A 23,143-nucleotide genomic window follows, 5' to 3' on the forward strand; every position below is an offset into this window, starting at 1 on the left:
TGTTTGCCATCTTCATCTGCAAAAAGTCTTTTTGGCCACTCTAGCTCTTAATTGAGAAGAAAGACAAAGAGAATCAAAGTAAGAGGCCTGTGGGATGGAGGCCACAGATTGAGGAGCAAGGAAATTTAATGGAAAGAACATGAGCTTTGGATTCCAGACTTGATTCAATTGCTGGTTCTTAATATATTCTAGCTGTTAACTCTCTGGGCCTCCATTCTGCATCTGTAAGATGAAGATGATAGTATCTCCCTCTCAGGGTTGTCGTTGAGAATCAGGTGAAATACCGGATGAGCAGCTGGTGGCACATGGTGAGCTCAGTTAAATGGAGCTATTGCTGTTCAGAAGGTAAAGGTACCTGAACCCATGCTAGACAACATCAAAACGAAGGGAAGCGTGCCCCTGCCCTTAGAGAGCTGTAACAGCTGAGAAGACGTGAGCGGGAGCATAGTATGGTGGACAGGACACCAGCAGACTCGAAACTTGTTTTCTGTCCAACCTCTCTAACTTGCTTGTGACCTTGGGCAAATCACTTTACCACTGATTTTTTTCTCCTCTCCTAGAAGAGAGTGGGTTGATCTAGATAATTTCTGGGCCTGAGTGCTAAAATTCTATATTTTTATGTTAATTGGGTGCTAATTGTGTGCTGCAAGCAATTAGCAAATAATAAGGTCAGGATTAATGTTCCCAATTCTCTGCTGGGTGAGGTTAGAACAGTAAAGCTGCAGAGAAGAGGGGGTGGAAAAGACTGCATGCAAATGCTTCTGGAATCATTGACAGGGTTGCTGGAGCAATAATTCTGTGGCCTTTTTATGCTGATATGCTGAGTGTCTTTAAAAAAAGAAAAACTGAGCTATGGTGCTGGCAGTTCCCTTGGAGGCAGGGTTGAGAGTTACAGCTGAGAATAGCAGGCACAGGGTCCCAGAAACAAGGCTGCAAAGCCTAAATATCTTGCAGCCTGTTGGCCCAGCTCAGTGGGTCCCGCTGCTTTAGAAGCCTGCACCCACCCAATCAGTCTGGTGTGATCTGAGCTCCTGCTATGTGCTCAGTCTGCACTAGACAGCAAAAGCAATGGGGTGAAAGGTGTTTGAGGTTTGGAGTGAGACAGACCTGGGCTGAATCCTGACTCTGCAACCTAATTGATTATATGCCCTTGAGCAACTTATATTACCAGTCTGAGCTCTAGTTTCACCATCTGTAAAATAAGGATGATCACAGGTTTCTTCCAGGGTCATAAGGGCCAAACACACTTGATAGCTCAGAGAGATGCTCCAGTGTCCCTCAGTTTTTCTAGTTACTGAGAGTGCATGGAAGGGGTAAGCTATGGTACACTCTGGCTGGGGAGGGAGGCACTTTAAGAACTGTTAAGGAGAAGCAGTGTGGAGCAGCAGGCTTTCATAGAGAGGTGGGCGGAGGCAGAGTCCTCAAAGAGAAGGGCTTGAGCTGGGCCTGAGGTGTGAGCAGATGGGTTGGGTAAACAGGATCAGGGAGGATGGGCAGGGGCCCATAGAGGTGGTGGTTGTGAGAATGCCATTCATAGAGCCAGGAGAGCAGAAGAGGGTTTTCTTTCCTCCCTTGCCTCTTCTAGAGATGGTTCTTCAGAGCCAGGTGAGTAGTCAGCTGGTCATTTCTAGCTGAGTCCTCTTCCACAGGGGAGCCTACAGATTCAGAGACTGCAGCCCACAGAGGATGGTGTTTTTGCCCTTTTGACTTTCCCTCTGCTCTCTTTAGCTTTTCTAAAGTAATCAAAGCTCCTCCAGATCCTCAAACAGGGACCCCTCAGAAACTAAACAACAGTGTGGTAAAGAGGAAAGTCTGATCGACTTGAGTTAAAATCCCTGTTGCACAGCTGGGCGCGTTGGCTCACACCTATAATCCCAATACTTTGGGAGGCTGAGCAGGGTGGATCACCTGAGGTCAGGAGTTCGAGACCAGCCTGGCCAAGGTGGCAAAACACCGTCTCTACTAAAATACAAAAATTAACCAGACATGGTGACAGGCACCTGTAACCCCAACTGCTTGGGAGGCTGAGGCACAAGAATCACTTGAACCCAGGAGGCAGAGGTTTCAGTGAGCCAAGATCACGCCACTGCACTCCAGCCTGGGCAGTGAGACTCCGTCTCAAAAAAAAAAAAAAAAAATCCCTGTTTCACTACCTACTAGCTATGAAACAATAAGCTCTTTACTGAAATTCAGTTTCCTCACCTATAAAATGCAAATAATGACATTACCTTAATTCACTAAGTTGTAAAGTTTAAGTAAATAATAAGTAATGATAATAACTTATCTTAATAACAATATAGTTATTAATAAATAATAACTTAATAGAGTTTCAGTAATAAGTAATGTGCTTAGGCTAGTGCATGGCATATAACAGGCCCTTCTCTTCCTTTTTCTTGCACACTTCTTTACTTTCCTCTCCTGTCCTGAACTTGCCGCTTACCCCACGTTGAACACCGATTTTGTTTTGTCCTTTAGATTCATGTCTTGAGTGAATCCTCTCAGACCCCCTAGGTATAATAGATAGATAATAGGTAGGTATAATAGATAATATAGGCTGGGCACAGTAGCTCACACCTGTCATCCCAGCACTTTGGGAGGCCAAGCCAAGTGGATCATTTGAGGTCAGGAGTTCGAGACCAGCCTGGCCAACATAGTGAAACCCCATCTCTACAAAAAATACAAAAATTAGCTGGGCGTGGTGGTACACGCCCGTAATCCCAGCTACTCAGGAGGCTGAAGCAGGAGAACTGCTTGAACCTGGGAGGCGGAGGTTGCAGTAAGCCGAGATCGTACCACTGCACTCCAGCCTGGGTGACAGAGCGAGAGACTCCATCTCAACAACAACAACAACAACAAAAAAAGGGTCATATAACAGATACAACTGTGACCCCCAAAGTCCCTCTCCAGTTCCTGGAAGACAGCGCTAACCTTCCCTGTCCCTGTGTTATCAGTCCAGAAGCCTCCCTATGCAGGATAGGGTGGGTAAGGTAATTATCAGCTTGGCTTAGCCTAAAGCTGCCCTGGTACTGCAGATAGGAGTATTGGATTTGTCAGAACATCAGAGAAATGACGACCTCTGCCTTCCTTCGCCATCAGGCTGTTTTCTGCCTCATTGCCCTTGTTTCTGTCTTTTGTAGGTCCTTGTACAAGCCATCAAGGAGGCAAAGGAGCAGCACCCAGACATGTCAGTGACCAAGGTGGTCGTCCACCAGGAGACCGAGATTGCTGATGAGTGAGCTCAGGTACTGGGTGTTCCTGCTGGGGCTGAGGGTGCCCACTGTCCCAGTCTGAGAGGGCTCTGGATGGGACCCTCGGACACACTGGGAGCCCATCCCCACAAAGAGGTGTCCACCCTGGGACTTGATAAAGGCAGAGGAGAGGCTGATGCGGAAGATATAGGAAATTAAGTATTTGGCTCCAACTAAAGCAGCCTGTAGCAGTGCCAGCATTATTGGGTAAGAGGAGGGACCCAAACTTGGATATAAGCCCCCAGCTACCCCGAGTCTTCATGCATCCTGCCGGAGATCCACTTCACCTTCCCCCTCTCTTCTCTCTACTGCTCTGCTTGCTGCTGTCACAGGTCTCTTTTTTTTTTTTTTTTTTTTTTTGAGACGGAATCTCACTCTGTTGCCCAGGCTTGAGTGCAGTGGCATGATCTCAGCTCACTGCAACCTCCGCATCCCAGGTTCAAGCGATTCTTCTGCCTCAGCCTCCCAGGAAGCTGGGACTACAGGCATGTGCCACCATGCCCAGCTAATTTTTGTATTTTTAGTAGAGACAGGGTTTCACCATGTTGGCCAGGTTAGTCTCGAACTCCTGACCTCAAATGATCCACCTGGCTTGGCCTCCCAAAGTGCTGGGATTACAGGCATGAGCCACCACGCCTGGCCAGTCACAGGTATCTTTGAGCCAGAACCTGGGAGAGCCAGAGGAGAAAAAACCAAGAAGAGCAGGACCAGGCTGTCTGGAGATGGGTGGGTGTGCAGAGCAGAGAGGGAATGGCTGAAGCTCTGAGACCAGAGTAGAGCGCTGGGAGCAGGGAAGCTGCTTTTTGGGAACCAGGGATCCAGATAAATTCATGCCTAAAAGTAATTTACAAAAGACTTGAAGAAGCCACCAATCTCACTAGGTGGGACCAGGCCCTGTAAAGCCACTCACATCCCATTGTCACCGATGGCCATAGGAACTTGGCAATGGGACTGGGAAGCTTTTTCCTTTGCAGGATTTTAAATTTTGCTTCTTTGTTTTCTCTAGGAACTAACCTACCCCAACTCTGCCCTTCTCCCATCCAAGAGAAACCAGCAAAATGATAAAGAAGCTAACCTGCCATAGTCAGACTTCAGACTTTCAAGATTATTCTAAATCACTAGAAAATTAATTTCATTTTCTATTGGGAGTTTATACCAAGAGATTCTTCTAGATCTTATTGATCCTTTTGAAGAGCTTTTTCTATATTAGTATATCAGAATTGTTCAACTTTTCACTCTATAGACTGTTTTAAGAGTTTTGGGGGTTTTTTAATTGGGTGGTTTGTAACCCCTTCAGCCTAGCCTCTGCCCATTTATTTCCAACCCCAACAGACAAGGTCCACGGAATTCTTCGGGAAATCCTCCAAGGACGCTTGTCAGCTGTGTTGGAGGCCAAAGCCAGCTTAGTGGGACTTCCGCGTCTCTCCCTAGTCTTATCCCCTTTGGAGGACGGCAGAAACTTCATGAACCAGCCCTTTCTCAGAGCCAGTGATGTGAGTGTATCAGAATGCCAGGGAGGGCACCAGCCCTGATCCACAGAGCTCGGAACAATGCCCCTGTTCCTTTGTTGCAGGTGGTTTTGGTAAGGCAGAGCCCTCTGCTGAGAATGTAGTATTGTTTTTCCCTCTCCCTCCTGCTCTTTCTTTTTGGAGCTTCTTTGGGTCAAAGACATAGAAGTTGCTTCAGATACCCGATACTGTGAATGTTTGAACATATCCGTGGCCTTCACCTCTCCAGCTGCCCTTTTACCTCAGAAGCAGTGGCTCAGCTAAGTGCTCCCCGTAGCTCCCATCTCAGGAGACCAAATCTCACAGAAAAATAGGCACTTTGGGCCAAAAGCTCTAATAGAACATTTTTAGTGGTGATTTGGGGAAGGAAAGTTAATGAGGTTTTTAAAATAAGGTTTTCTAGTTTTGAGAGTGTGCACTTCACACAGGGGAATGGGGTTACTTCTGTCAGATCCTGGGCCTGCCTTTCATCCCAAATGACAAGAAGTGTGGCTCAGAGAAGGGTTTTTCTTTTTTGACCTTTTTTCTCTCAACAGGAACCTGCCTGAGGACACCCTTCTAGAGCAAGGAATTGGCTTTTAGGAGCCGTTCTCCCCACAAGACACCACATGACAAGGGGTATAAGCCCCAGCCCTGCTCATTTCCACTCACCAGCTGAGGTCTGTCAGGTTTTGAAGGCTTGATTTTGTGCTGGGTTTGGGGCTTAGTTTTCCTTTTTTTGGTTTTGATTTTTGAAAATGAAGATGATGCCCTAATTCCTGGTAAGGATTTTTTGTATTTTTAGTAGAAACGGGATTTCACCTTGTTAGCCAGGCTGGTCTCGAACTCCTGAACTCAGGTGATCCACCCACCTTGGCCTCCCAAAGTGCTGGGATTACAGGTGTGAGCCACCGCGCCTGGCCGATTTGGGGCATTTTTATTTAACAGGACTTCTCTAACCTTCCAACTGCTTCCCACAAACACATTGGCCTCAAGGCTCCTTAGAATCCCAGTTCCAGGCTAGAAGTGAGCTTCCTAAAATAGACAGTGGGTATCGGGCAGCAGTCACTGGGGCTCAAGGGCAGTGAGCAAGAGAAATGTCTAAAGCTGCTTCTCCCAACACCCTCCAGAGTCTCCACTGCCGGAGTTTTGTTTCGGCTGGTTTGAACTCATTTCAGGTGTGTGCATTTTTCTTTTGGTACCCATGTGAGACATGAGCAACAGGAGGGAGGGAAAGAAAGAGCCCAGGTGGGACGTGGGACGGGGGAAAGAGCTTGTCCTATCTCAGGAACAAACTTACAGGCTGTGGGCAGAGGGTCTGAAAGGTGGGGCTTTGGGATAGTGCCCAAGGCTGGCCATGTTGCCAGGAGTGGTGACAAGTGAGAAATGCAGCTTACCTCAAACGAACATGTAGTGCATGCCCACTGCCTGATGGCCAGATGGCCTGTAGAAAGAGCTACCAGGGCTCCCAGACCTGTGGAACGAAGAGGATGGGGAAAAGGCAGAGGGCACTGAGTGTCCCTTTAAAAACTAACACACTGAATATTCTGTGCGATCTAGAACAGTGTGGCAGCTTTCACAGCACAGGACCGTTCATCAGGGGCCTAAACGTTTCCCTTAGCTCTGTCACCAACTCACTTCTCTCGGCCTCGTCTATGAATTGGACAAGAAGAGCTCTAATGCCTTTCAGGCTCTTAGAAGCCATAGATTTGGATAAGCCCAGCAAGATGGGTGTCCTTCCAGGCCTCTTCCCCTTTCCTTCATCTCTGGCAACAGTTCTTGGGGTTTGGCAATTGTTTGGATTTTTTTTCTTTCTGCAGTTGTGTGTATGTGTGTGTGTTTGTGTGAAGAAAAACAGACTCTGTCCAGGTAGAAATGGTGAAGAGGGGGAAGAGGATTACATTTCCAGGGTCAGAAACTTGGCAACAATTTTCCTAGAGTGACTCAGACACACCACAGTCACAACTCTCGCTGCAATTTTATTTTAATTTGAGAAATAAAAGATTTCCTCCAAGCCACATGAGGACTCTGGCACCCACCCACAAAGCAAGACCTGTATTTATAAGCCGAGGGCTCAGGGACCCCAACTGCAGGACCTGTCAGGGCACCGTGACCCATCCCCCTCCCCGCCCCCCGCCGGGCCGTGTGTGTTGGGGGGATGCTTGGCAGCTGGGCGTGAGGAGACAGCAGGCCTGGGGAAAAGGAGCCGGAGCTGTGGCCTGACGCCCTTTGATGCTCATGGGAAATGTCTGCCCAGGATCTCAGCCCCAGGCTGGTTTCTACACATCTCTCTCGAATGTATTATTTTGGTGACAAAAATGAAGGAGCTTTGTAAATTTTTTTAAAATTATGAATCATATCAAGTAGTTGTTTACATTTCTTGAAAAAATAGGAACTCAGGCAGCAGAATCAGATTGGCAGAATCCTTAGACGACACAGGCAATAATCAAGTCTGCTGTTTTGGCCTTTCGTAGTAGGAGAAGTGGTTGTAGTGTTTAGATATGTGTTTGGTCTTGCTTCTTGTATTGCATTTTTTTTCAATAAACAACAAAAAGAACTGACTCTGTGAGGATTGATCCACTTTTAAATTGCTCTTCTACCAACAACTTGAGAAAAATTAAATATGGATGGGGGAGACCTAAACTCAAGTCATTTTCTAAAGTAAGTTACCCACATTGACCAAAATGCAGCTTCAACGTTGAGTAAAGGGATTTCTGAGAGCTGGCCAATGCCTTTTGCCAGCTGCAGTGAGATTCTGCAGCATAGGCCACGCTAAAGGAAGGAGAGAAGGGCCTTCTCAGACTTATTTGCAGAGGGGCCCAGACCTCAGTATGAAGGCATTGGCAGTAGTGTAGCTCTAGAGGGATATACCCCAGATGGCTGAGGGAGGAAAGGGATTGAGGTGGTAGGAGTTCAAGGCTCAGTCCCCGTCCCAGATGGCAATGGAGAGTCTCATCCCATGGTCCATCTTCCCAGAGGCCCCACACTCCATCACCAGTGCCGCCTTGGAGGGAGCCTGCCCCAGCCTGTAACATCCCAACCTACCTCCCAGTCTTAGGGGCCCTTGCCCACCACTTTCTTCGGTTTGCCAATTCACTGGGTACATCTCCCAGTCACCTTGGCCTGGACCTCCAGCCCCCTTAGGGCTAAGGCCACTTACAGAGGCTGAAGAAATTCCTGAGGCGAGTCCTCCACACTCCACAGTGAAATGCACCCTCTCCAGCTCACTGAGCCCTGGTGCAGCTGGCATTTCTCTGCCCACATGCAGGTCAGGATGCCCTTCACAGCTGCTGTGGTCAGAGCATCCATCCCCAGCCTGGGATGTGACTGAAGCATCTGTTAGACGTTGAGAATCCTGGTTCTCTGGTCCTATTAGCATGGTCCATGCTGCAGCCTCAGAGCAGGCTGTCTCCCCTCTCTTCAGACGCGGGCCCCCAAGTCCCCTCCTCCTCCCAATTTGGCATAGCCCCCAAGACTGAGGCGGTCCAGCCGTGGCCAGCTTCGGTGAGCACAGTCCCGAGCTGCCGGGGCCCCAAGGAGGAGCTCCCCAAGGCCCAGATCCAGAGACTTGGAATGTTCAATGCAGGAGCCAGGCGGCTGCACGGTGATGATCACATGGCCAGTCTGCGTCCGTGGACCCCAGGGTGGGGGCAGCCCGGGGCCCTTCAGCGGGTAGCTGTTGAGCAGGGCAGGTAACCCCAAGCGAGGATTAGCAGGCTCTGAACGCAGACTCCGCACTGACGGGACGGGTGAAGTACCCCGACGCGGGGACGGGTCCCAGATTTCTGGCTCTGCGCAGCCCACGGCTCGGGGAGTCCTCGGGCCGGGGCTGGGAAGGAGGGCGCAGTCCCAGCCGGGGCCGTCGGGGGGCCGGAGCGCCTGGGCCCGCAGCACCCCCTGGCGGAGCCGTCGCGTCTCCGAGTCTCGGTTCTCATACAGCAGTGTATTGGCGCAGATGAACACGAACAGGCCGACGCCCATGATCACCGGCCCGAGGAGCCGCAGCCGCTCGTGCGGGCCGTGAGCCCGGCCCCCGCCGCGACCCTCGCGTCGCAGCTCGCTCATCTGGGGCGAGCTGGCATTGGCAGCCCGGGACCCTGGGGCCCCGGCCCGGTGCGGCCAGTAGCCGGCCACTGCAATGCCCATACCCACCAGTACCACGAGCGCCCCCAGCGCCGCGAACGCCCCCGACGGCGAGCGCAGCCGCAGCCGCGCCCGCACCCGCAGAGGCTCGGGCGGGGAGCGCGGGCGCCGGCGGCGGCCCAGGCGGCGGCCCAAGCGAGAGACGCGGCCCTCGGGGCTCCTCCGCACCTCCCCGCATTCTTCGGGGCTCCCGGCCGTCATCTCGCCGTCGTCTGGGCGCTCTGCGGAGAGAAGATGGGAGGCAAGGACTGGACCGACGGGCCTCTAGCTTCAGGGCGCCAGGTTCGGGGCGCAAATCCGGGAGGGAAGCTCCGGCCGCCCAACCCAGGCCGCTTGGAGATCCCTGGCGGCCACCCCCGGATTTTCCCGGGCGGCGAGGCGGGGAGCCGCCCCCGCTCGGGTTTTCCGCAGCGGAGCTCCGAGCCAGGGACGCGCGGCAGAAGCCGGAGTTGGCCCGGCCCGCGGGCGGAGAGGAGGGAGGGGGGCGCAGGCTGTTCCCTGGCGCATCCCGGGCTGCGAATCTCCTGCCACCTGCGTCCGGTTCGCAAGCCCGCGGGTCTTGGGGCTCGGGAAACGTGCGGCCCCCAGCAGCCGCGTCTCCAGGGTAAGTACCTCCCGGGCTCGACCCCACCCCCGCACGTGGCTGCACCGTAGCAAATGGGGCGGGGGCGCTCGGGCCTCCCAGGTCCGCAGGGGTCGCTCCCCGGGCCCCACCTCCCCCCTCCTGCGCTTTACATACCGCAGCGTGGGAGGAGGGGGCGTCACCGGCTCCAGCCTCTCCCTGCCCGCCCCCTCCTTCCAGAACTCCTCCGCCCGCACCGAAGCTGCAGCAGGAGCGACTTGAGCTAGACACCGGGAAGACCGCTCGGACCAAGACCAGCCAGGCAGAGGATGAGAGGCGGCGCCGACTTCGCCCAAGATTTCCATCAAGTGCACTCATGAGAGGCCTCTCCCTCCCCCAGCGGTCGTGCTGGGGCCACGGCAGCAGGCGGGGGTGCTGGTGCCGGGCGCTGGGCCCCGCCGGACGGATGCCCTCCCGGCTCCCCCGTCGGCCCCGGCAAGGCTGTTCCCAGGTTGCGGCGTTTCCAATTTGGGCTCCTCCAGATGAATCATCCCCCTTTCCCGCCGCCTGGCCTCCTTTCCCGCCTCCTCCAACCGAGGCCTCCGTGGCCCGTGGCCCGGTCAGAGCAGCACCGCCCCCTGCGCCTCGGGATCCGGGCCGCACAGCTTAAGCCCGCCCGATTACTGGCCGCGCCCTGCCTGCGGCCTGTGGCCTGGATCCCGGCCCCAGCAGGAGTAGCCGAGCTGCGTGCAATGTGGCCCCCACGAAAGGGAGGGTGAGGTAGAAGACGCGGCCGCCGCCCAGGCGCCCCAGGCCGCAGGAGAGGAGGCTCAGGGCCTAGCTGTCCAGGGTCGTCCTCACTGCTCGCGTCCGCTTCCTAAAGAACCACCGCGCTGGGGCCCGTAGTCGAAACTTCGGGGAGGCGGCCTTGCTCCCAGACCCACGCCCCATCTGCACCCCAAAGCTCAAAAGCAGGACACCCATCCCTGCCTCCGACTGCAGCGCTCAAGGCCCGGGCCTAGCAGGGAGCCGCCACTCTCCCGCGTCCAAAGCCTGGTTTCACAGATTGCAACTACGGCCCAGGGAGGCCGGGGAGCCTGCCCGACCCCGCACTAGGCGGGAGCTCTGCCAGGTCCGACGCCGGGCTCCGGGGCCCCAGCCCTAGGCCCCTCTCAGGACAGCCACGGGAGTGTCCGGGAGGAAGCGAGGCCCATCCCCTCCTTGTCCCTGAGTTTGCAGCCCTTTCCCCAGCCCGCAACCGGAGGAGCGATCATCGCTTCAAGCCAGAGCTGACGCTCCCAGCCCCGGCTCCAGCAAGGTCACCCGGAGCCCCCGCGCGTCGCTGCCGCGAGGGAGGCGAAAACAAGCAGAGTGAGGACATGGGGACACGCTCAGAGACCCCGCGCCATGGAGGGAGTGGGCCGACGCTGGGGACACCAGGGAGGCGGAAACTTGGGGACACAGCGCACAGCCCGACGGAAGCTGCTGGGGCCGAGTCCCCAGGACTCCAGGGTCCCGCCACCGCCCGCGTCCACACTCCCGCCTGGGGGAACGGGAGGGCCGCGCTCCCGCCCCCAGGGGCCCTGACCGAGGGAGGGAGGGACCAAACGAAAAGTTGGGAAAAGTGGAGTGCGGACCCCTGGACCCCAGCTCGGCTCACCTGGCGCCGCAGCGCCGCGCGGGTCCGGGTCCCAGTCCGCGCGACGAGGCTCCCGAGCCGCCCGGGTCTCCACGGCCCGGCCCCGGCCCCGCCCCGGCCCCGCCTCCAGCCCCCGGGACCGTCCGACCCGCGCCGGGCCCGGCCCCACCGCCGCTGAAAGGCGGCAGCTCAGGTCAGAGGATCGCAGGTAGGCGCCGTGTGCGCGCCTGGTGACTCCGGGCCCCCGGGGCCCGAGTCCTGCCATTCCCACTCTCCCACCCCCCAGCTTACATCGGTCGCAAAGGCCCAGAAAGGCGCCCCCTTCCTACATGGGGAAACTGAGACCCGGGACCCAGGAGCCCCGACACCCGCACGTCCCCCCTTGCTTCCCAGAGCCCCTCAATCCCAGGCGCCCGGGGAGCTTCCAGGAGGAGGCGGCCTGAGTCCCTGCTCTGCCCCGGTCCCGCAGCCCTTGCTGTCGCTGAACCTCGCGGACTTCATCTGTGAAATGGGCACCAAGGCGTCAGCCCCGCAAGATGCCAAGAGACAAGACCCAGACGCCAAGGACCAGCCCCGGGCAACTCCGCAAAGCCCCCAGCGAAAGCAGTGCCCGGGGAGCGGCGGGCCTCGTAGCTCAAAGGACGGGACGGGGTGCGGAGGTGCCGCCGGGTACCCCTAAGAACAGGCGCCCCTTCGCCAGTGGGGAAGCGGGCTTGTTCCCAGGCGCCGAGAGCTGCGACCCCGCCGACGAGCCCGAAGGGGGCGGCCCGGCCTTCGCGCCCTCCCGCCCCTGGAGGCAGGAATGCAGAGCGGGGGAGCCAGGGCGGTCGGCCCAGTTTCCATGATGCGGGGGGCGGGTTCGGGGGAGGCGGCGACCGATTTCCAGGCTCAGCGGCCGGGCCGGGCCCCCCGGGAGGAATTTCCGGCCTAGGATTGATTAAGGCCCGCCCCTCCCCCCGGCCGTGGAGACCCCCGGCGCGCAGCCAGGGGGAGGGGCGCTAATGAGACCCGGCTGCGCGCCGCGGACGGGAAGGGGACCCCAGGAAGGGGCGGGCCGGGGCCACCCCCGACGCGGGGCGGAGCCGGGTCCCGGAGCCGCACGGCCAGGCCAGGCCTTGAACCTGAGCTCCCGCCCTCTGGGTCGGCGGAGGAGAGTGGGGGTGCATCAGCGTCCCTGGGACCCCCTCTCCCAGCTCTTGGGAGCCCCCTCAGGGGGTCGGTGAGGTCACGGGCGGACCAGAGGGGCCACAGTGGGGAAGACCGAGCCTCGGCTCCCGGGCTTCATCCCTGCGAGTCCGGGTGCGAGAGCGAAGCCAGGGCCTCCTTCTTGCCTCCCCAGTCCGACTGGAGGCTCCTGAGGTCTCGGTCCGCTCCACGGAGGCCTCCCTCCAGCTCCTTTGCCTGGGACCCCCGCCCCCATCGACCCTCCGCTTCGTCCACTCCCCGCACACTGACCCCACCGCGGTCGCACCTCGGCCTCCCAGCTCTCCCTCCCACCCCTGGGCTCCCTCAATCCCACCCCACGCCTGCCCCTCCCGGCCCACTGCTCTTCCTCCAATAAGCCCGGCTTCTAGTCCGACTCCCTGGGCCCCTCGATCATCCCCTGCCTGCAGCTCTGTGAAGGGCCCTTTGTCCACCCAAGGACGGGGTCAGCCTTGGCCCCTTCCTCTCCCCCTCTCATCCCACCCACAGAGCCTTGGGGGCCCTGCTCTTTTCATCTGGGGCCAGCCACGTTCTCCCTTTCCCGTGGCCACTGTCCTGCTCCGGCCTCCAGGCTCCTGGGGCCCATAGTCTCTTGCTTCCCCGCGACCTAGTGCACTGCAGACAGGCAGCAAGGGTTTCCACTCTGAATCTGAGCCTGCCACTCCCTGCTTAAAACCATCAGTGACTCCCCAAATCGAGTTGGAAATCTCTTCTTGTCTCCACAAACTGGCCCCAGGCCTCTTACACTCCCTCGGGGCTTGGTTGGTCCTTGCTTTCCGGCAGGAACACTTACTCCCTGGTCATGCCCTTGCCACCTTCTACACATCCTTCAGACCCTGGGCCTTCCCCCCCATCCCCAGACCAGGTCAGTACCCGCTGTCCTGCTCTGTTATACAACCTCATGACACCAGCAGCTTCCCTGTGCACCTGCAAACTGAAACCACTGGGAGTGGAGTGTTTCCTGTCTGTGTCCCTACTGGCCATGACTCTGAGGGGCAGGACTAGGTCTGTCTTGCTCATCCCTGGAGCCCTGTGCCCAGCACAGTGTCTGCCCACAGCTGGCCATCCCCATTAGAGGAGGGTGTGCAGGCCTGTGTCTCCTCCAGCTCAAATCCCGTCCTGATCTCCATGCCAGGTGCCCTGGCCCAGACAGCAGGAAAGAAAGGACTCCTCGCTGTCTCAGGCTCCCTATTTGTAAAAGGGGAGAAATAATACCTACCCCACAGTGTTGTTTTGAAGGTTAAATAAGAGTTCACATGTGGCCAGGTACGGTGGCTCACACTTGTAATCCCAGCACTTTGAGAGGCTGAGGAGGGAGGATCACTTGAGCCTAGGAGTTCAAGACCAGCCTGGGCAACATAGCAAGACCCTGTCTCTACAAAAAAATTTAAAAACTAGCCAGACACCGCGGCGCATGCCTATAGTCCCAGCTACTCGGGAGACTGAGGCAGGAGGATCTCTTGACCCCAGGAGTTTGAGGCTACAGTGAACCATGATTGCAAAGCCTGGGTGACAGAGTGATATCCTGTTTCAAAATTTTTTAAAGAGGCTGGGCGTGGTGGCTCATGCCTTTAATCCCAGCACTTTGGGAGGCCGAGATGGGAAGATGGCTTGAGGTCAGGAGTTCGACACCAGCCTGGCCAAATGGTAAAACCTCATCTCTACTAAAAATACAAAAATTAGCCGGGCGCAATGGCTCACGCCTGTAATCCCAGCACTTTGGGAGGCCGAGGTGGGTGGATCATGAGGTCAGGAGATCGAGACCATCCTGGCTAACACGGTGAAACACCATCTCTACTAAAAAATACAAAAAATTAGCCGGGTGCAGTGGTGGTTGCCTGTAGTCTCAGCTATTCGGGAGGCTGAGGCAGGAGAATGGCATGAGCCCGGGAGGCGGAGCTTGCAGTGAGCCGAGATCGTGCCACTGCACTCCAGCCTGGGCGACAGAGCAAGACTCTGTCTCAAAAAAAAAAAAAAAATTAGCTGGGTGTGGTGGTGGGTGCCTGTAATTCCAGCTACTCAGGAGGCTGAGGTGGGAGAATCACTTGAACCCAGGAGGCAGAGGTTGCAGTGAGCTGAGATGGCACCACTGCACTCCAGCCTGGGTGACAGAGTGAGACTCGGTCTCAAAAAAAAAAAAAAAAAAATTTAAAAAAAGGAGTCACATGTTGAGCGCCTGGCACAAAGTGGGTTCCAGCAAACACCTCTCCCACTTCTGACCATGACATTTCAGGTACAGAGGGCAGTGTCTGGGGTGGGTAGAAACCTTCCCTGGGGTCACTGGGGTGGCAGAGGAGGGAAGGGCCCCCTTTCCCAGATATCCTGTTTAATTCTCTTGAGAGCTCCAGGAGGTCAGTGCTATGCCCAGTTCACATATGTGGCTTGGAAGAGGCAAAGCGACCTGCCCACAGGCACAGCCAGGCTGATCAGTGCCCACTTCTGTTCGGAGGGACCGTCCCCAGGACGCTTGGTTAGGCCCTGTGAACGTGCAGATGTGTGGGCAGCTAGTGGCCTCAGTATTGGGACACTGATTGCTCCCAGGCCAGGACCCTTCCTGAATCTGCCCTGGCATCTGTGTGACCTGGACTCCACTTCTGAACTTGGAGGGGCCTGGATGAGATGTCCCCTGGGGACCAGGGGATGAACATTTCTCCCCTAACCTTCTCTGTGGAAGCAGGAAACCTGATTCAGTGACCCCGAGGCCCCTTCCAACCTGAGGCCCTGTGTCCTCTCCAGAAGCCACCTCACACAGAAGGAATGGCTATTGCTTCCTGCATGTCCGTCCCTCTCCGGACCATGGAACAGTGAGGCCTGCAAATTCATTTTCTCTCATCCCCACTTTAGGAACATCCCATCTGGGCTGCCTGGGCTCCAGTCATTGTTTCAGGGTGGCCGGGAGGGCTCAGAGGACACAGCCTGCTGCTAAGGTGGTCTCTGGACACTGTGCCTTACGGCTCCTCTCCAGAGACACCACAGCCTCAACTAAGAATTTGGAGCCCAGCTTCAAAGGGGAGAGAGAGCATAGTCTGGGGCCTGGTTTTGCTGTTGCTGCTGAGTTGTCCGCTGGGTGCTGGGCAAGTCCCAGCCCTTCTCGCCACCCCTGCCTCTGTCATGAGCCCTTCGCAGGTAGGACTGGCTTGCAGATTCAGGGAGAGATGATTGGAAAGTAGAATCCAGAATCCCAGTCTCAATGCCCCATTATATAAAGGCAGAATCAATACCCAGAGAGGGGCAATGACTTGCCCAGGGTGACCCAGCTAAGGAATGGTGGAGCTGGGCTTCAAGCCTCGTGGTCACAAAGTCCTGTTTGGGACTCAGGATCTTAGAGGGCAATGGTCCTGAAATGTGAACCCCAAATCCATCTCCCACTGCATGAAAGCTCTGACTTGGGTGAACCTGGGCTCCTTAAGGATGTCTCTGGGCTCCTGGAGAAACCTGAGGGAGAATGAGCTCCCCATCTCCATGGCTTTCTGGAGCCCAAAGACACAGAGGCAGAGCCTGGGTAAAGCTGGGAAGGTCAAGGAGATGAGACCCTCCTATGGGACAGGGTGATGCCAGCCTCCTGCCTGAGTCCTTTGGCAGAGGGGTAACAGTAGGAACAGCACCATCTCACCGAGCTGCCCCCGCTACCAGGACCTTTGTACCCATCACTTCAGAGTACAAGACACCCCTGTGAGCCTGGCGCAGCACTCACCTGTAGCACACATGTGGAAACAGCTTCACCAGGTCCGGTCCTGTCTGTGGTCACACAGCTGGTCAGTGGCAGAGCCAGGGTCAGAAGCAGGTGTGGTGGGGTTGTTGCTGTTTTGGGTTTTTTTGAAATGGAGTCTCACTCTGTTACCCAGGCTGGAGTGCAGTGGTACGATCTCAGCTCACTGCAGCCTCTGCCTCCCGGGTTCAAGTGATTCCCGTCACAGCCTCCTGAGTAGCTGGGATTACAGGCATGGGCCACCCTGCCCGGCTAATTCTGTATTTTTAGTAGAGACAGGGTTTCACTGTGTTGGTCAGGCTGGTCTCGAACTCTTGAACTCGTGTGATCCACCCACCTTGGCCTCCCAAAGTGCTGGGATTACAGGTGTGAGCCACCGCACCTGGCCCAGAGTACTTGTTTGTTTTTGAGATGGAGTTTTGCTCTTGTTGCCTATACTGGAGTACAATGGCACTGTCTTGGCTCACTGAAACCTCCTCCTCTCAGGTTTGAGCAATTCTCCTGGCTCAGCCTCCCAAAGTACTGGGATCCCCCCTCCTCGGCCTCCCAAAGTGCTGGGATTACAGGCGTAAGCCACCACGCCCGGACGCCAGTTTACTCCTTTATGCCTCTGTTTCCTCCTCTACGGAAGGCTATTAGGATCAAACCCCTGAGCTCTGGTAACAGCAAACAGAGCACAGGTGGGGGATGGCTTTTCTGACCTTCAGCTGGTGCTCGCTTCTCCCACCTGTAGAGTGTGAGGCTGAGGCTACTGATTGCATCTCTTCAGCCACATCCTCTGGGCTGGCTGTTAGGGACCAGAAAGGAAGCAGCCCTGGGCCCTATCCAGATGCCTCAGGGGTTGGGGTGAAGACTTGTCCACCAGAAGTGGAAGAAGCCACAGCTGACTGCTTGAGGAGTCATGCCCCCATAACCTCAGGGCAGGCGCTTCACTTCTCAGGCCTGTTTCTGCCTCAGACTGTGTCCAGAATTGGTGGGTTCTTGGTCTCCCTGACTTCAAGAATGAAGCTGTGGACCCTTGCGGTGAGTGTTACAGTTCTTAAAGGCGGCATGTCCGGAGTTTGTTCCTTCTAATGTTCGGATGTGTCCAGAGTTTTTTCCTTCTGGTGGGTTCGTGGTCTCACTGGCTCAGGAGTGAAGCTGCGGACCTTGGCGGTGAGTGTTACAGTTCCTAAGGCCGCGCGTCTGGAGTTGTTCGTTCCTCCTGGTGGGTTCGTGGTCTCGCTGGCTTTAGGAGTGAAGCTGCAGACCTTCGCGGTGAGTGTTACAGCTCATAAAGGCAGCGTGGACCCAAAGAGTGAGCAGAAGCAGCAGCAGCAAGAGTTATTGCAAAGAGCAAAAGAACAAAGCATTCACGCTGTGGAAAGGTACCCAGCGAGTTGCCGCTGCTGGCTTGGGCAGCCTGCTTTTATTCTCTTATCTGGCCCCACCCACATCCTGCTGATTGGTCCATTTTGCAGAGCGCCTAGTGGTCTGTTTTGACAGGGTGCTGATTGGTGCGTTTACAATCCCTGAGTTAGACACAAAGGTTCTCCAGGTCTCCACCAGATTAGCTAGATGCAGAGTGTGGACACAAAGGTTCTCCGAGTCCTTACCAGATTAGCTAGATACAGAGTGTTGATTGGTGCATTCACAAAGCCTGAGCTAGACACAGGGTGCTGATTGGTGTATTTATAATCCCTGAGCTAGACACAAATGTTCTCCACGTCCCCACCAGACTCAGGAGCCCAGCTGGCTTCACCCAGTGGATCCGCACCAGGGCTGCAGGTGGAGCTGCCTGCCAGTCCCACACCGTGCGCCCACACTCCTCAGCCTTTGGGTGGTCGATGGGACTGGGCACCGTGGAGCAGGGGGCGGCGCTCGTCGGGGAGGCTCCAGCCGCGCAGGAGCCCATGGAGGAGGGAGGCTCAGGCATGGCGAGCTGCAGGTCCCGAGCCCTGCCCCGCGGGAAGGCAGCTAAGGCCCAGTGAGAAATTGAGCACAGCAGCTGCTGGCCCAGGTGCTAAGTCCCTCACTGCCCGGGGCCGATGGGGCTGGCGGGCCGCTCTGAGGGCGGGGTCCGCCAAGCCCACGCCCACCCGGAACTCGCGCTGGCTGCAAGCGCCGCGCGCAGCCCTTGTTCCCACCCATGCCTCTCCCTCCACACCTCCCCGCAAGCTGAGGGAGCCGGCTCCGGCCTTGGCCACCCCAGAAAGGGGCTCCCACAGTGCAGCAGTGGCTGAAGGGCTCCTCAAGTGCCGCCAAAGTGGGAGCCCAGGCAGAGGAGGCGCCCAGAGTGAGCGAGGGCTGTGAGGGCTGCCAGCAGGCTGTCACGTCTCAAGACTACCTGCCAATTACCCATCTCAGAAGGTCATCAGAGATGGCTGAGCCCTGCCAGAGGTGCCCGATAAACCTTAGCTGCCTTTATTGTTATTATTTCTACTTCTATTAACTGAGCTCTGATGTTCTACCTTGTATCTGTGGCCTTTTTCAAATTCTTTTTTTTTTAAGACAGGGTCTTGCTCTGTCACCCAGGCTGGAGTGCAGTGGTGCAATCACAGCTCACTGCTGCCTCAACCTCCTGGGCTCAAGCGATTCTCTCACATCAGTCTCCAGAGTAGCTAAGACCTCAGCCATGCACCACCACACCCAGCTAACTTTTGTATTTTTTTCTAGAGACAGGATCTCACCATGTTGCCCAAACTCCTGGCCTCCAGCGATCCTCCCACCTCGGTCTCCCAGAGTGCTGGAATTACAGATGTGAGCCACTGCTCCCAGCTTTTTCAAATTATTGAATGTTCCAGTGGACTCAGCCTGGATCAGACATCTATCTCCAGTCCAATCAGCTAAGGACTAGAGGGAGAGAACAGGGTCAGGAAGCCTGGACAGGCTGGACATGTGGATTCTCAGAAGCCTGGGAGGTAGTGAGGGGGGTCCCTGCAAGTGACTGGCAGCCTAGGGGGTGCGCAGGCTGGACCTTGGGAGTTGGGTGATCCAAGGGCTTGAAGTAGGGCTGCTGGCTGGAAATGGGACTGTGGGCACTCACCTGCCACCCGTGTGTCCAGCGGGGGAGTGAGGCTGGAGGGTCCTATGAAGTTCTGCTTCTCACTCCTCCCTTTGGGAGGGCTCATAGGTCACAGGTCACAGCAAGGCGCATGGGGTAGGAGAAGCCTCCATTGAGGAAATTACATATATGCCCTCCCCCCCAACCCCTGCCACTGTAAATTAAGAAAAAAGCACTGTTGTGCTGGAAGGTGTGCCTTAGAGGGAGAGCAGGGCAACAGCCGGCCCTGGTTGACACCAAGAAATGTGTGTTTGGCTGGGCATGGTAGCTCACACCTGTACTCCCAGCACTTTGGAAGGCTGAGGCAGGTGGATAGTTTGAGGACACACGTTCGAGACCAGCCTGGGCAACACAGCAAGGCCCTGTCTCTGAAAAATAAAGAAAGAAAATGAAAGAAAAAGAAAAAGAGGGAGGGAGGAAGGGAGGGGCCGGGCCCAGTGGCTCATGGCTGTAATTCTGACACTTTGGGAGGCCAAGGCAGGCGGATCACCTGAGGTCAGGAGTTCGAGACTAGCCTGGACAACATGGTGAAACCTTGTCTCTACTAAAAATTAAAAAAAAAAAAAATTAGCCAGGCATGATGGCGCATGCCTGTAGTCCCAGCTACTTGGGAGGCTGAGGCAGGAGAATTGCCAGAACCGGAAAGCAGAGGTTGCAGTGAGCCAAGATTGCACCAGTGCACTCCAGCCTCGGCGACAGAGGGACTCCGTCTCAAAAAAAAAAAAAAAAAAAAGGAAAGAAAAGAAAAAAAAAGTAAAGAAAGAAAGGAGGGAGGAAGGGAAGGAAGGAAGGAAAAAAGGAAGGAGAAAGAAGAAAAAGGAAAGAAAGAAAGAGAAGGAAGGAAGGAAGGAAGAAAGAAAAAGGCCGGGCGCAGTGGCTCATGCCTGTAATCTCAGCACTTTGGGAGGGTGAGGCTGGCAGATCATGAGGTCAGGAGTTTGAGACCAGCCTGGGCAACATGGTGAAACCCCGTCTCTACTAAAATACAAAAAGTTAGCCAGGCGTGGCTGCGGGTGCCTGTAGTCCCAGCTACTTGGGAGGCTGAGGCAGAAGAATCGCTTGAACCTAGGAGGCGGAGGTTGCAGTGAGCCGAGATTGTGCCACTGAGCAAAGATCTCTCCTGGCCGGTGGTCAGTTGTAATCCAGATTTGGAGGCCGGGGGGGATGGATCGGGGTCGAAATCGAGATCGAGACCATGGTGAAACCCCGTCTCTACTAAAAATGCAAAAAATTAGCCTGGCGTGGTGGCGGGCGCCTGTAGTCCCAGCTACTCGGAGAGGCTGAGGCAGGAGAATGGCGTGAATCCGGGAGGCGGAGCTTGCAGTGAGCCGAGATTGCGCCACTGCACTCCAGCCTGGGCGACAGAGCGAGACTCCATCTCAAAAAAAAAAAAGAAAAAGAAAAAGAAAGAAAGAAAGAGAAAGGAGAGGGGAAGGGAGGAAGGAAAAAAGGAAGGAGAAAAAGGGAAAGAAAGAAGAAAAAGAGGAAGAAGGAAGCCTGTGTTGCCCAGGCTGGTTGCGTGTGCCATGCAACACTGTGATTGGAGTGATTTGTCACTCCAGTGTAACCCATGCCAACAGACCGGTACTTGTGGCCTTAGTAAGCTCTTGTTAAATAGTCGGAAATGGGATGACTGCCAGTTACAGAACAATGGGCCTGGCTCACGCTGCCGGAGTAGTTTGAGAGCAGGGACTTGCTAGAGCAAGAGAGAGGGGAGTTCGTCTTCGCTTGCAGCTGGAGCAGCAGCTGTCCCGAGTGGGCAGGGAGGCCCTGGCCCTCTCCTTCCTGTTGCTCTGCACTCCCTCGGGTGTGGCGCTCTGTCTGGTGGTTGAAGACACTTTCTGTTCCCTCTCCCTAGTCTGCAGACCATCCAGGGAGAACGGGGTTTGGGAGCCCCGCGTTGCAAGGCACCCAATGCACACCCAGAACGCTCATCCAGCGCGCCCTTTACGCCCTTTGTCTCAACTAGGGTGCGTGGCCACGTGGGAGACAACTCAGAGTCTTTGCCACAGACACCACGGGGACACGACTCTTGCATTTGGTGACAAATCGCACTGCTGGTGAGATACTGAGCTGCGCTTCGCTGGGAAGGAAAGCAGAGGCTGGACCTCTGGGATTCCCGGTGAGAATCCTGCAGGGCAGGCCCCAGGTCGAGGGGGCGACCCCGGTCTCGGAGCCGTGCAGAGGGCTCGGTACCCAGGCCCGGAGGAGGCAGCGAGGCCCAAGGACAGGCGGCGGAGGTGGGAGGTGGCGAATGGGCTCCTCCGGGGCCCGGACCAACCCCCGGCCGTGAGGCCGCGCCCCACCGCCTTCAGCGCAGGGAAGCGGGCACCCCATCTGGCTTTCCGCCACCTCCCCACTCGGGGACCCTGGGCGCTCACGTGTTCCCCTCTGGGCCTCGGGATTCAAGGATGCGCCCTCTTGCAAACAGTCCCTGGCCTGCGACAGAAAGAATTCCCCTGGGAGGGGTCGAGGTGGGGACCCACAAAACGCTGTGGCTAAACCACATGGCGCCAAGCCCGATCGGGGCGTGGGGTGCGAGTCGAGTGAAACTTACCCTGCTAGGGGCGGCTCCAGCAAGGTCCCATGTACTCCTCTAACGCTCAGTGACGGCAGCACTGCCTTTGTCCCTGCCCCACGGACAGGACACGGAGACTCCGACATACAAAAGGACATAACCGGAGGGGAAATGGCAGAGCCGGGCTCAAACCCAGGACTTCCTGAGTCTAAGCCCAAATCCGGCCCTAGATGAGCTGCCATGGTACGCTGCACCCTCCATGGCCAGAGCTTGCCTGGCCTGCTTCTTAGGTGAGTGTCCAGCCCAGGCCTCTAGAAGTTTGCTTATCAGGTCACATGTTTTTGGACATTTGTGATGACTGCTTTGCCATTGCAGAGGGGGACAGGAGGCCCAGGGAGCCCCCTCATTTACAAGCCCCCTCCTGGGAGGCACAGAAAGCAGCCAGACCCAGCGGCCAGCTGCCCCCACATGCACGGTGGCCTGTGCATCAGTGTAGCTTGCGGGTCATTTTACAGGGGAGGCGATCAAGGAGGTGGCAGGCTGCAGTCGGGGTCCCCAAGGTGGTGCCTCTGTCTCCAGTGTCAAGGCTCTGAGGAGGGAGCTGGGGACCTCAGGAGGCAGCGGCAGTGGAGGAGCTGGTGTGGATGAACCTGAAAGGGGCAGGAAAGGCACTTGGGCAGCCTGGAGCAGGCAGGAATTGTCACCTGCTCTCTCTAAGTCAGCCCTGCACAAAGCCACTGGCCTTACCTCCTGCAGGTGAAGGAGGTACAGAGCTACTTTCTGCTTCCAGGCTCGGGGGTGAAATGACCCCCTACTAAAGTCATACAGAGTATGGAGCAGCATCAGGACGACACGCCAAATCATCTGACACCAGAGCCCTCTCTACACAGAGCTGGGAGATAAAGGTATGAATTATTCCCATTTTACAGGTGAGGAAGCAATGGCCCAGAGAGTTTAAGTAACTTGTCCAAGGTCACACAGCAAGAAAAATAGAGACAGCCATACCACTCCTAGAATCTCCAGTGTCCTCACCTGCACTCAACTCAACGTGTGAAACTCCCTCCTCACGCCTGGCGCACGCTCGGTGCACGGTCCATGTTAGATCCTTTGTTTGGTCTCCTACAGATATTTTGAAAGGCATTTTATGTCTCTAATCATATTACAGTCAGGAGAGACAGCCAAAAGGATGTGGAGAAAATGTCCTCAGATGGTTGGAGGTCTTGAAAAGGTTGTCTTCCCAGGGACGCCAGCACCTTTGATCACTGAGGCGAAACCCCCTGCCTGAAGTGCTTGTTCAACATGCTTCTGCAACACCACTTGGTCCTCGAAAATTTCTGGTTTGGGAGAACTGCCAGCGATGCCCCTAGAGACCTTTCAAACCTCTTTGCTATTTCCTCTTGCCAAGAGATGCTTGAGAGGAAAAATTAACGTGAATAAAATATCACTGAAAGAATCTACAGGCCGGGCGTGGTGGCTGACACCTGTAATGCCAACACTTTGGGAGGCCAAGGCAGGTGAATCACCTGAGGTCAGAAGTTCAAGACCAGCCTGTTCAACATGGTAAAACCCCATCTCTACTAAAACTACAAAA

At 55.9% G+C, this 23,143-nt stretch overlaps 2 protein-coding genes and 1 long non-coding RNA gene across 10 annotated transcripts in view; 2 read left to right on the plus strand and 1 right to left on the minus strand.

Annotated features, from left to right (window-relative positions):
- EPB41 (erythrocyte membrane protein band 4.1) overlaps positions 1-7,296 on the plus strand; it is a 227,662-nt gene extending 220,366 nt beyond the window's left edge. For all 5 annotated transcript variants that reach the window (XM_032759550.2, XM_058444377.1, XM_032759535.2 and 2 more), the window contains 2 exons: positions 3,138-3,242; positions 4,255-7,296. In XM_032759550.2, the coding sequence (XP_032615441.1) occupies positions 3,138-3,236 (99 nt within the window). In that variant the 3' untranslated portion in view covers positions 3,237-3,242; positions 4,255-7,296. The remainder of the gene's footprint in view (positions 1-3,137; positions 3,243-4,254) is intronic.
- Positions 6,699-16,465, minus strand: TMEM200B (transmembrane protein 200B). 3 transcript variants are annotated; one of them, XM_032759551.2, is made up of 2 exons: positions 11,101-11,445; positions 6,699-9,099 (listed from the first exon to the last, which is right to left on the minus strand). In XM_032759551.2, exons 1-2 carry the CDS (start codon positions 11,342-11,344, stop codon positions 8,156-8,158), a joined length of 1,188 nt encoding a protein of 395 aa, XP_032615442.1. In that variant the 5' UTR covers positions 11,345-11,445; the 3' UTR covers positions 6,699-8,155. The 3 variants fall into 3 exon arrangements, with proteins under 3 accessions (XP_032615442.1, XP_032615443.1, XP_032615444.1); XM_032759552.2 differs by lacking the exon at positions 11,101-11,445 and adding an exon at positions 15,977-16,465 and having other exon boundaries at positions 7,285-9,099; XM_032759553.2 differs by lacking the exon at positions 11,101-11,445 and adding an exon at positions 9,618-9,952 and having other exon boundaries at positions 7,285-9,099.
- A 1,996-nt stretch (positions 16,466-18,461) lies between these two features.
- Positions 18,462-23,143, plus strand: LOC116813189 (uncharacterized). 2 transcript variants are annotated; one of them, XR_004370912.2, is made up of 5 exons: positions 18,462-18,891; positions 21,004-21,156; positions 21,680-21,842; positions 22,343-22,457; positions 22,718-23,143. It is a non-coding gene; the product is annotated as an uncharacterized LOC116813189 (long non-coding RNA). The 2 variants fall into 2 exon arrangements; XR_004370913.2 differs by having other exon boundaries at positions 18,462-18,730.

The sequence above is a fragment of the Hylobates moloch genome, unplaced genomic scaffold (genome assembly GCF_009828535.3).
Source record: "Hylobates moloch isolate HMO894 unplaced genomic scaffold, HMol_V3 SCAFFOLD_9, whole genome shotgun sequence".
NCBI classification, from domain to species: Eukaryota; Metazoa; Chordata; class Mammalia; order Primates; family Hylobatidae; genus Hylobates; species Hylobates moloch.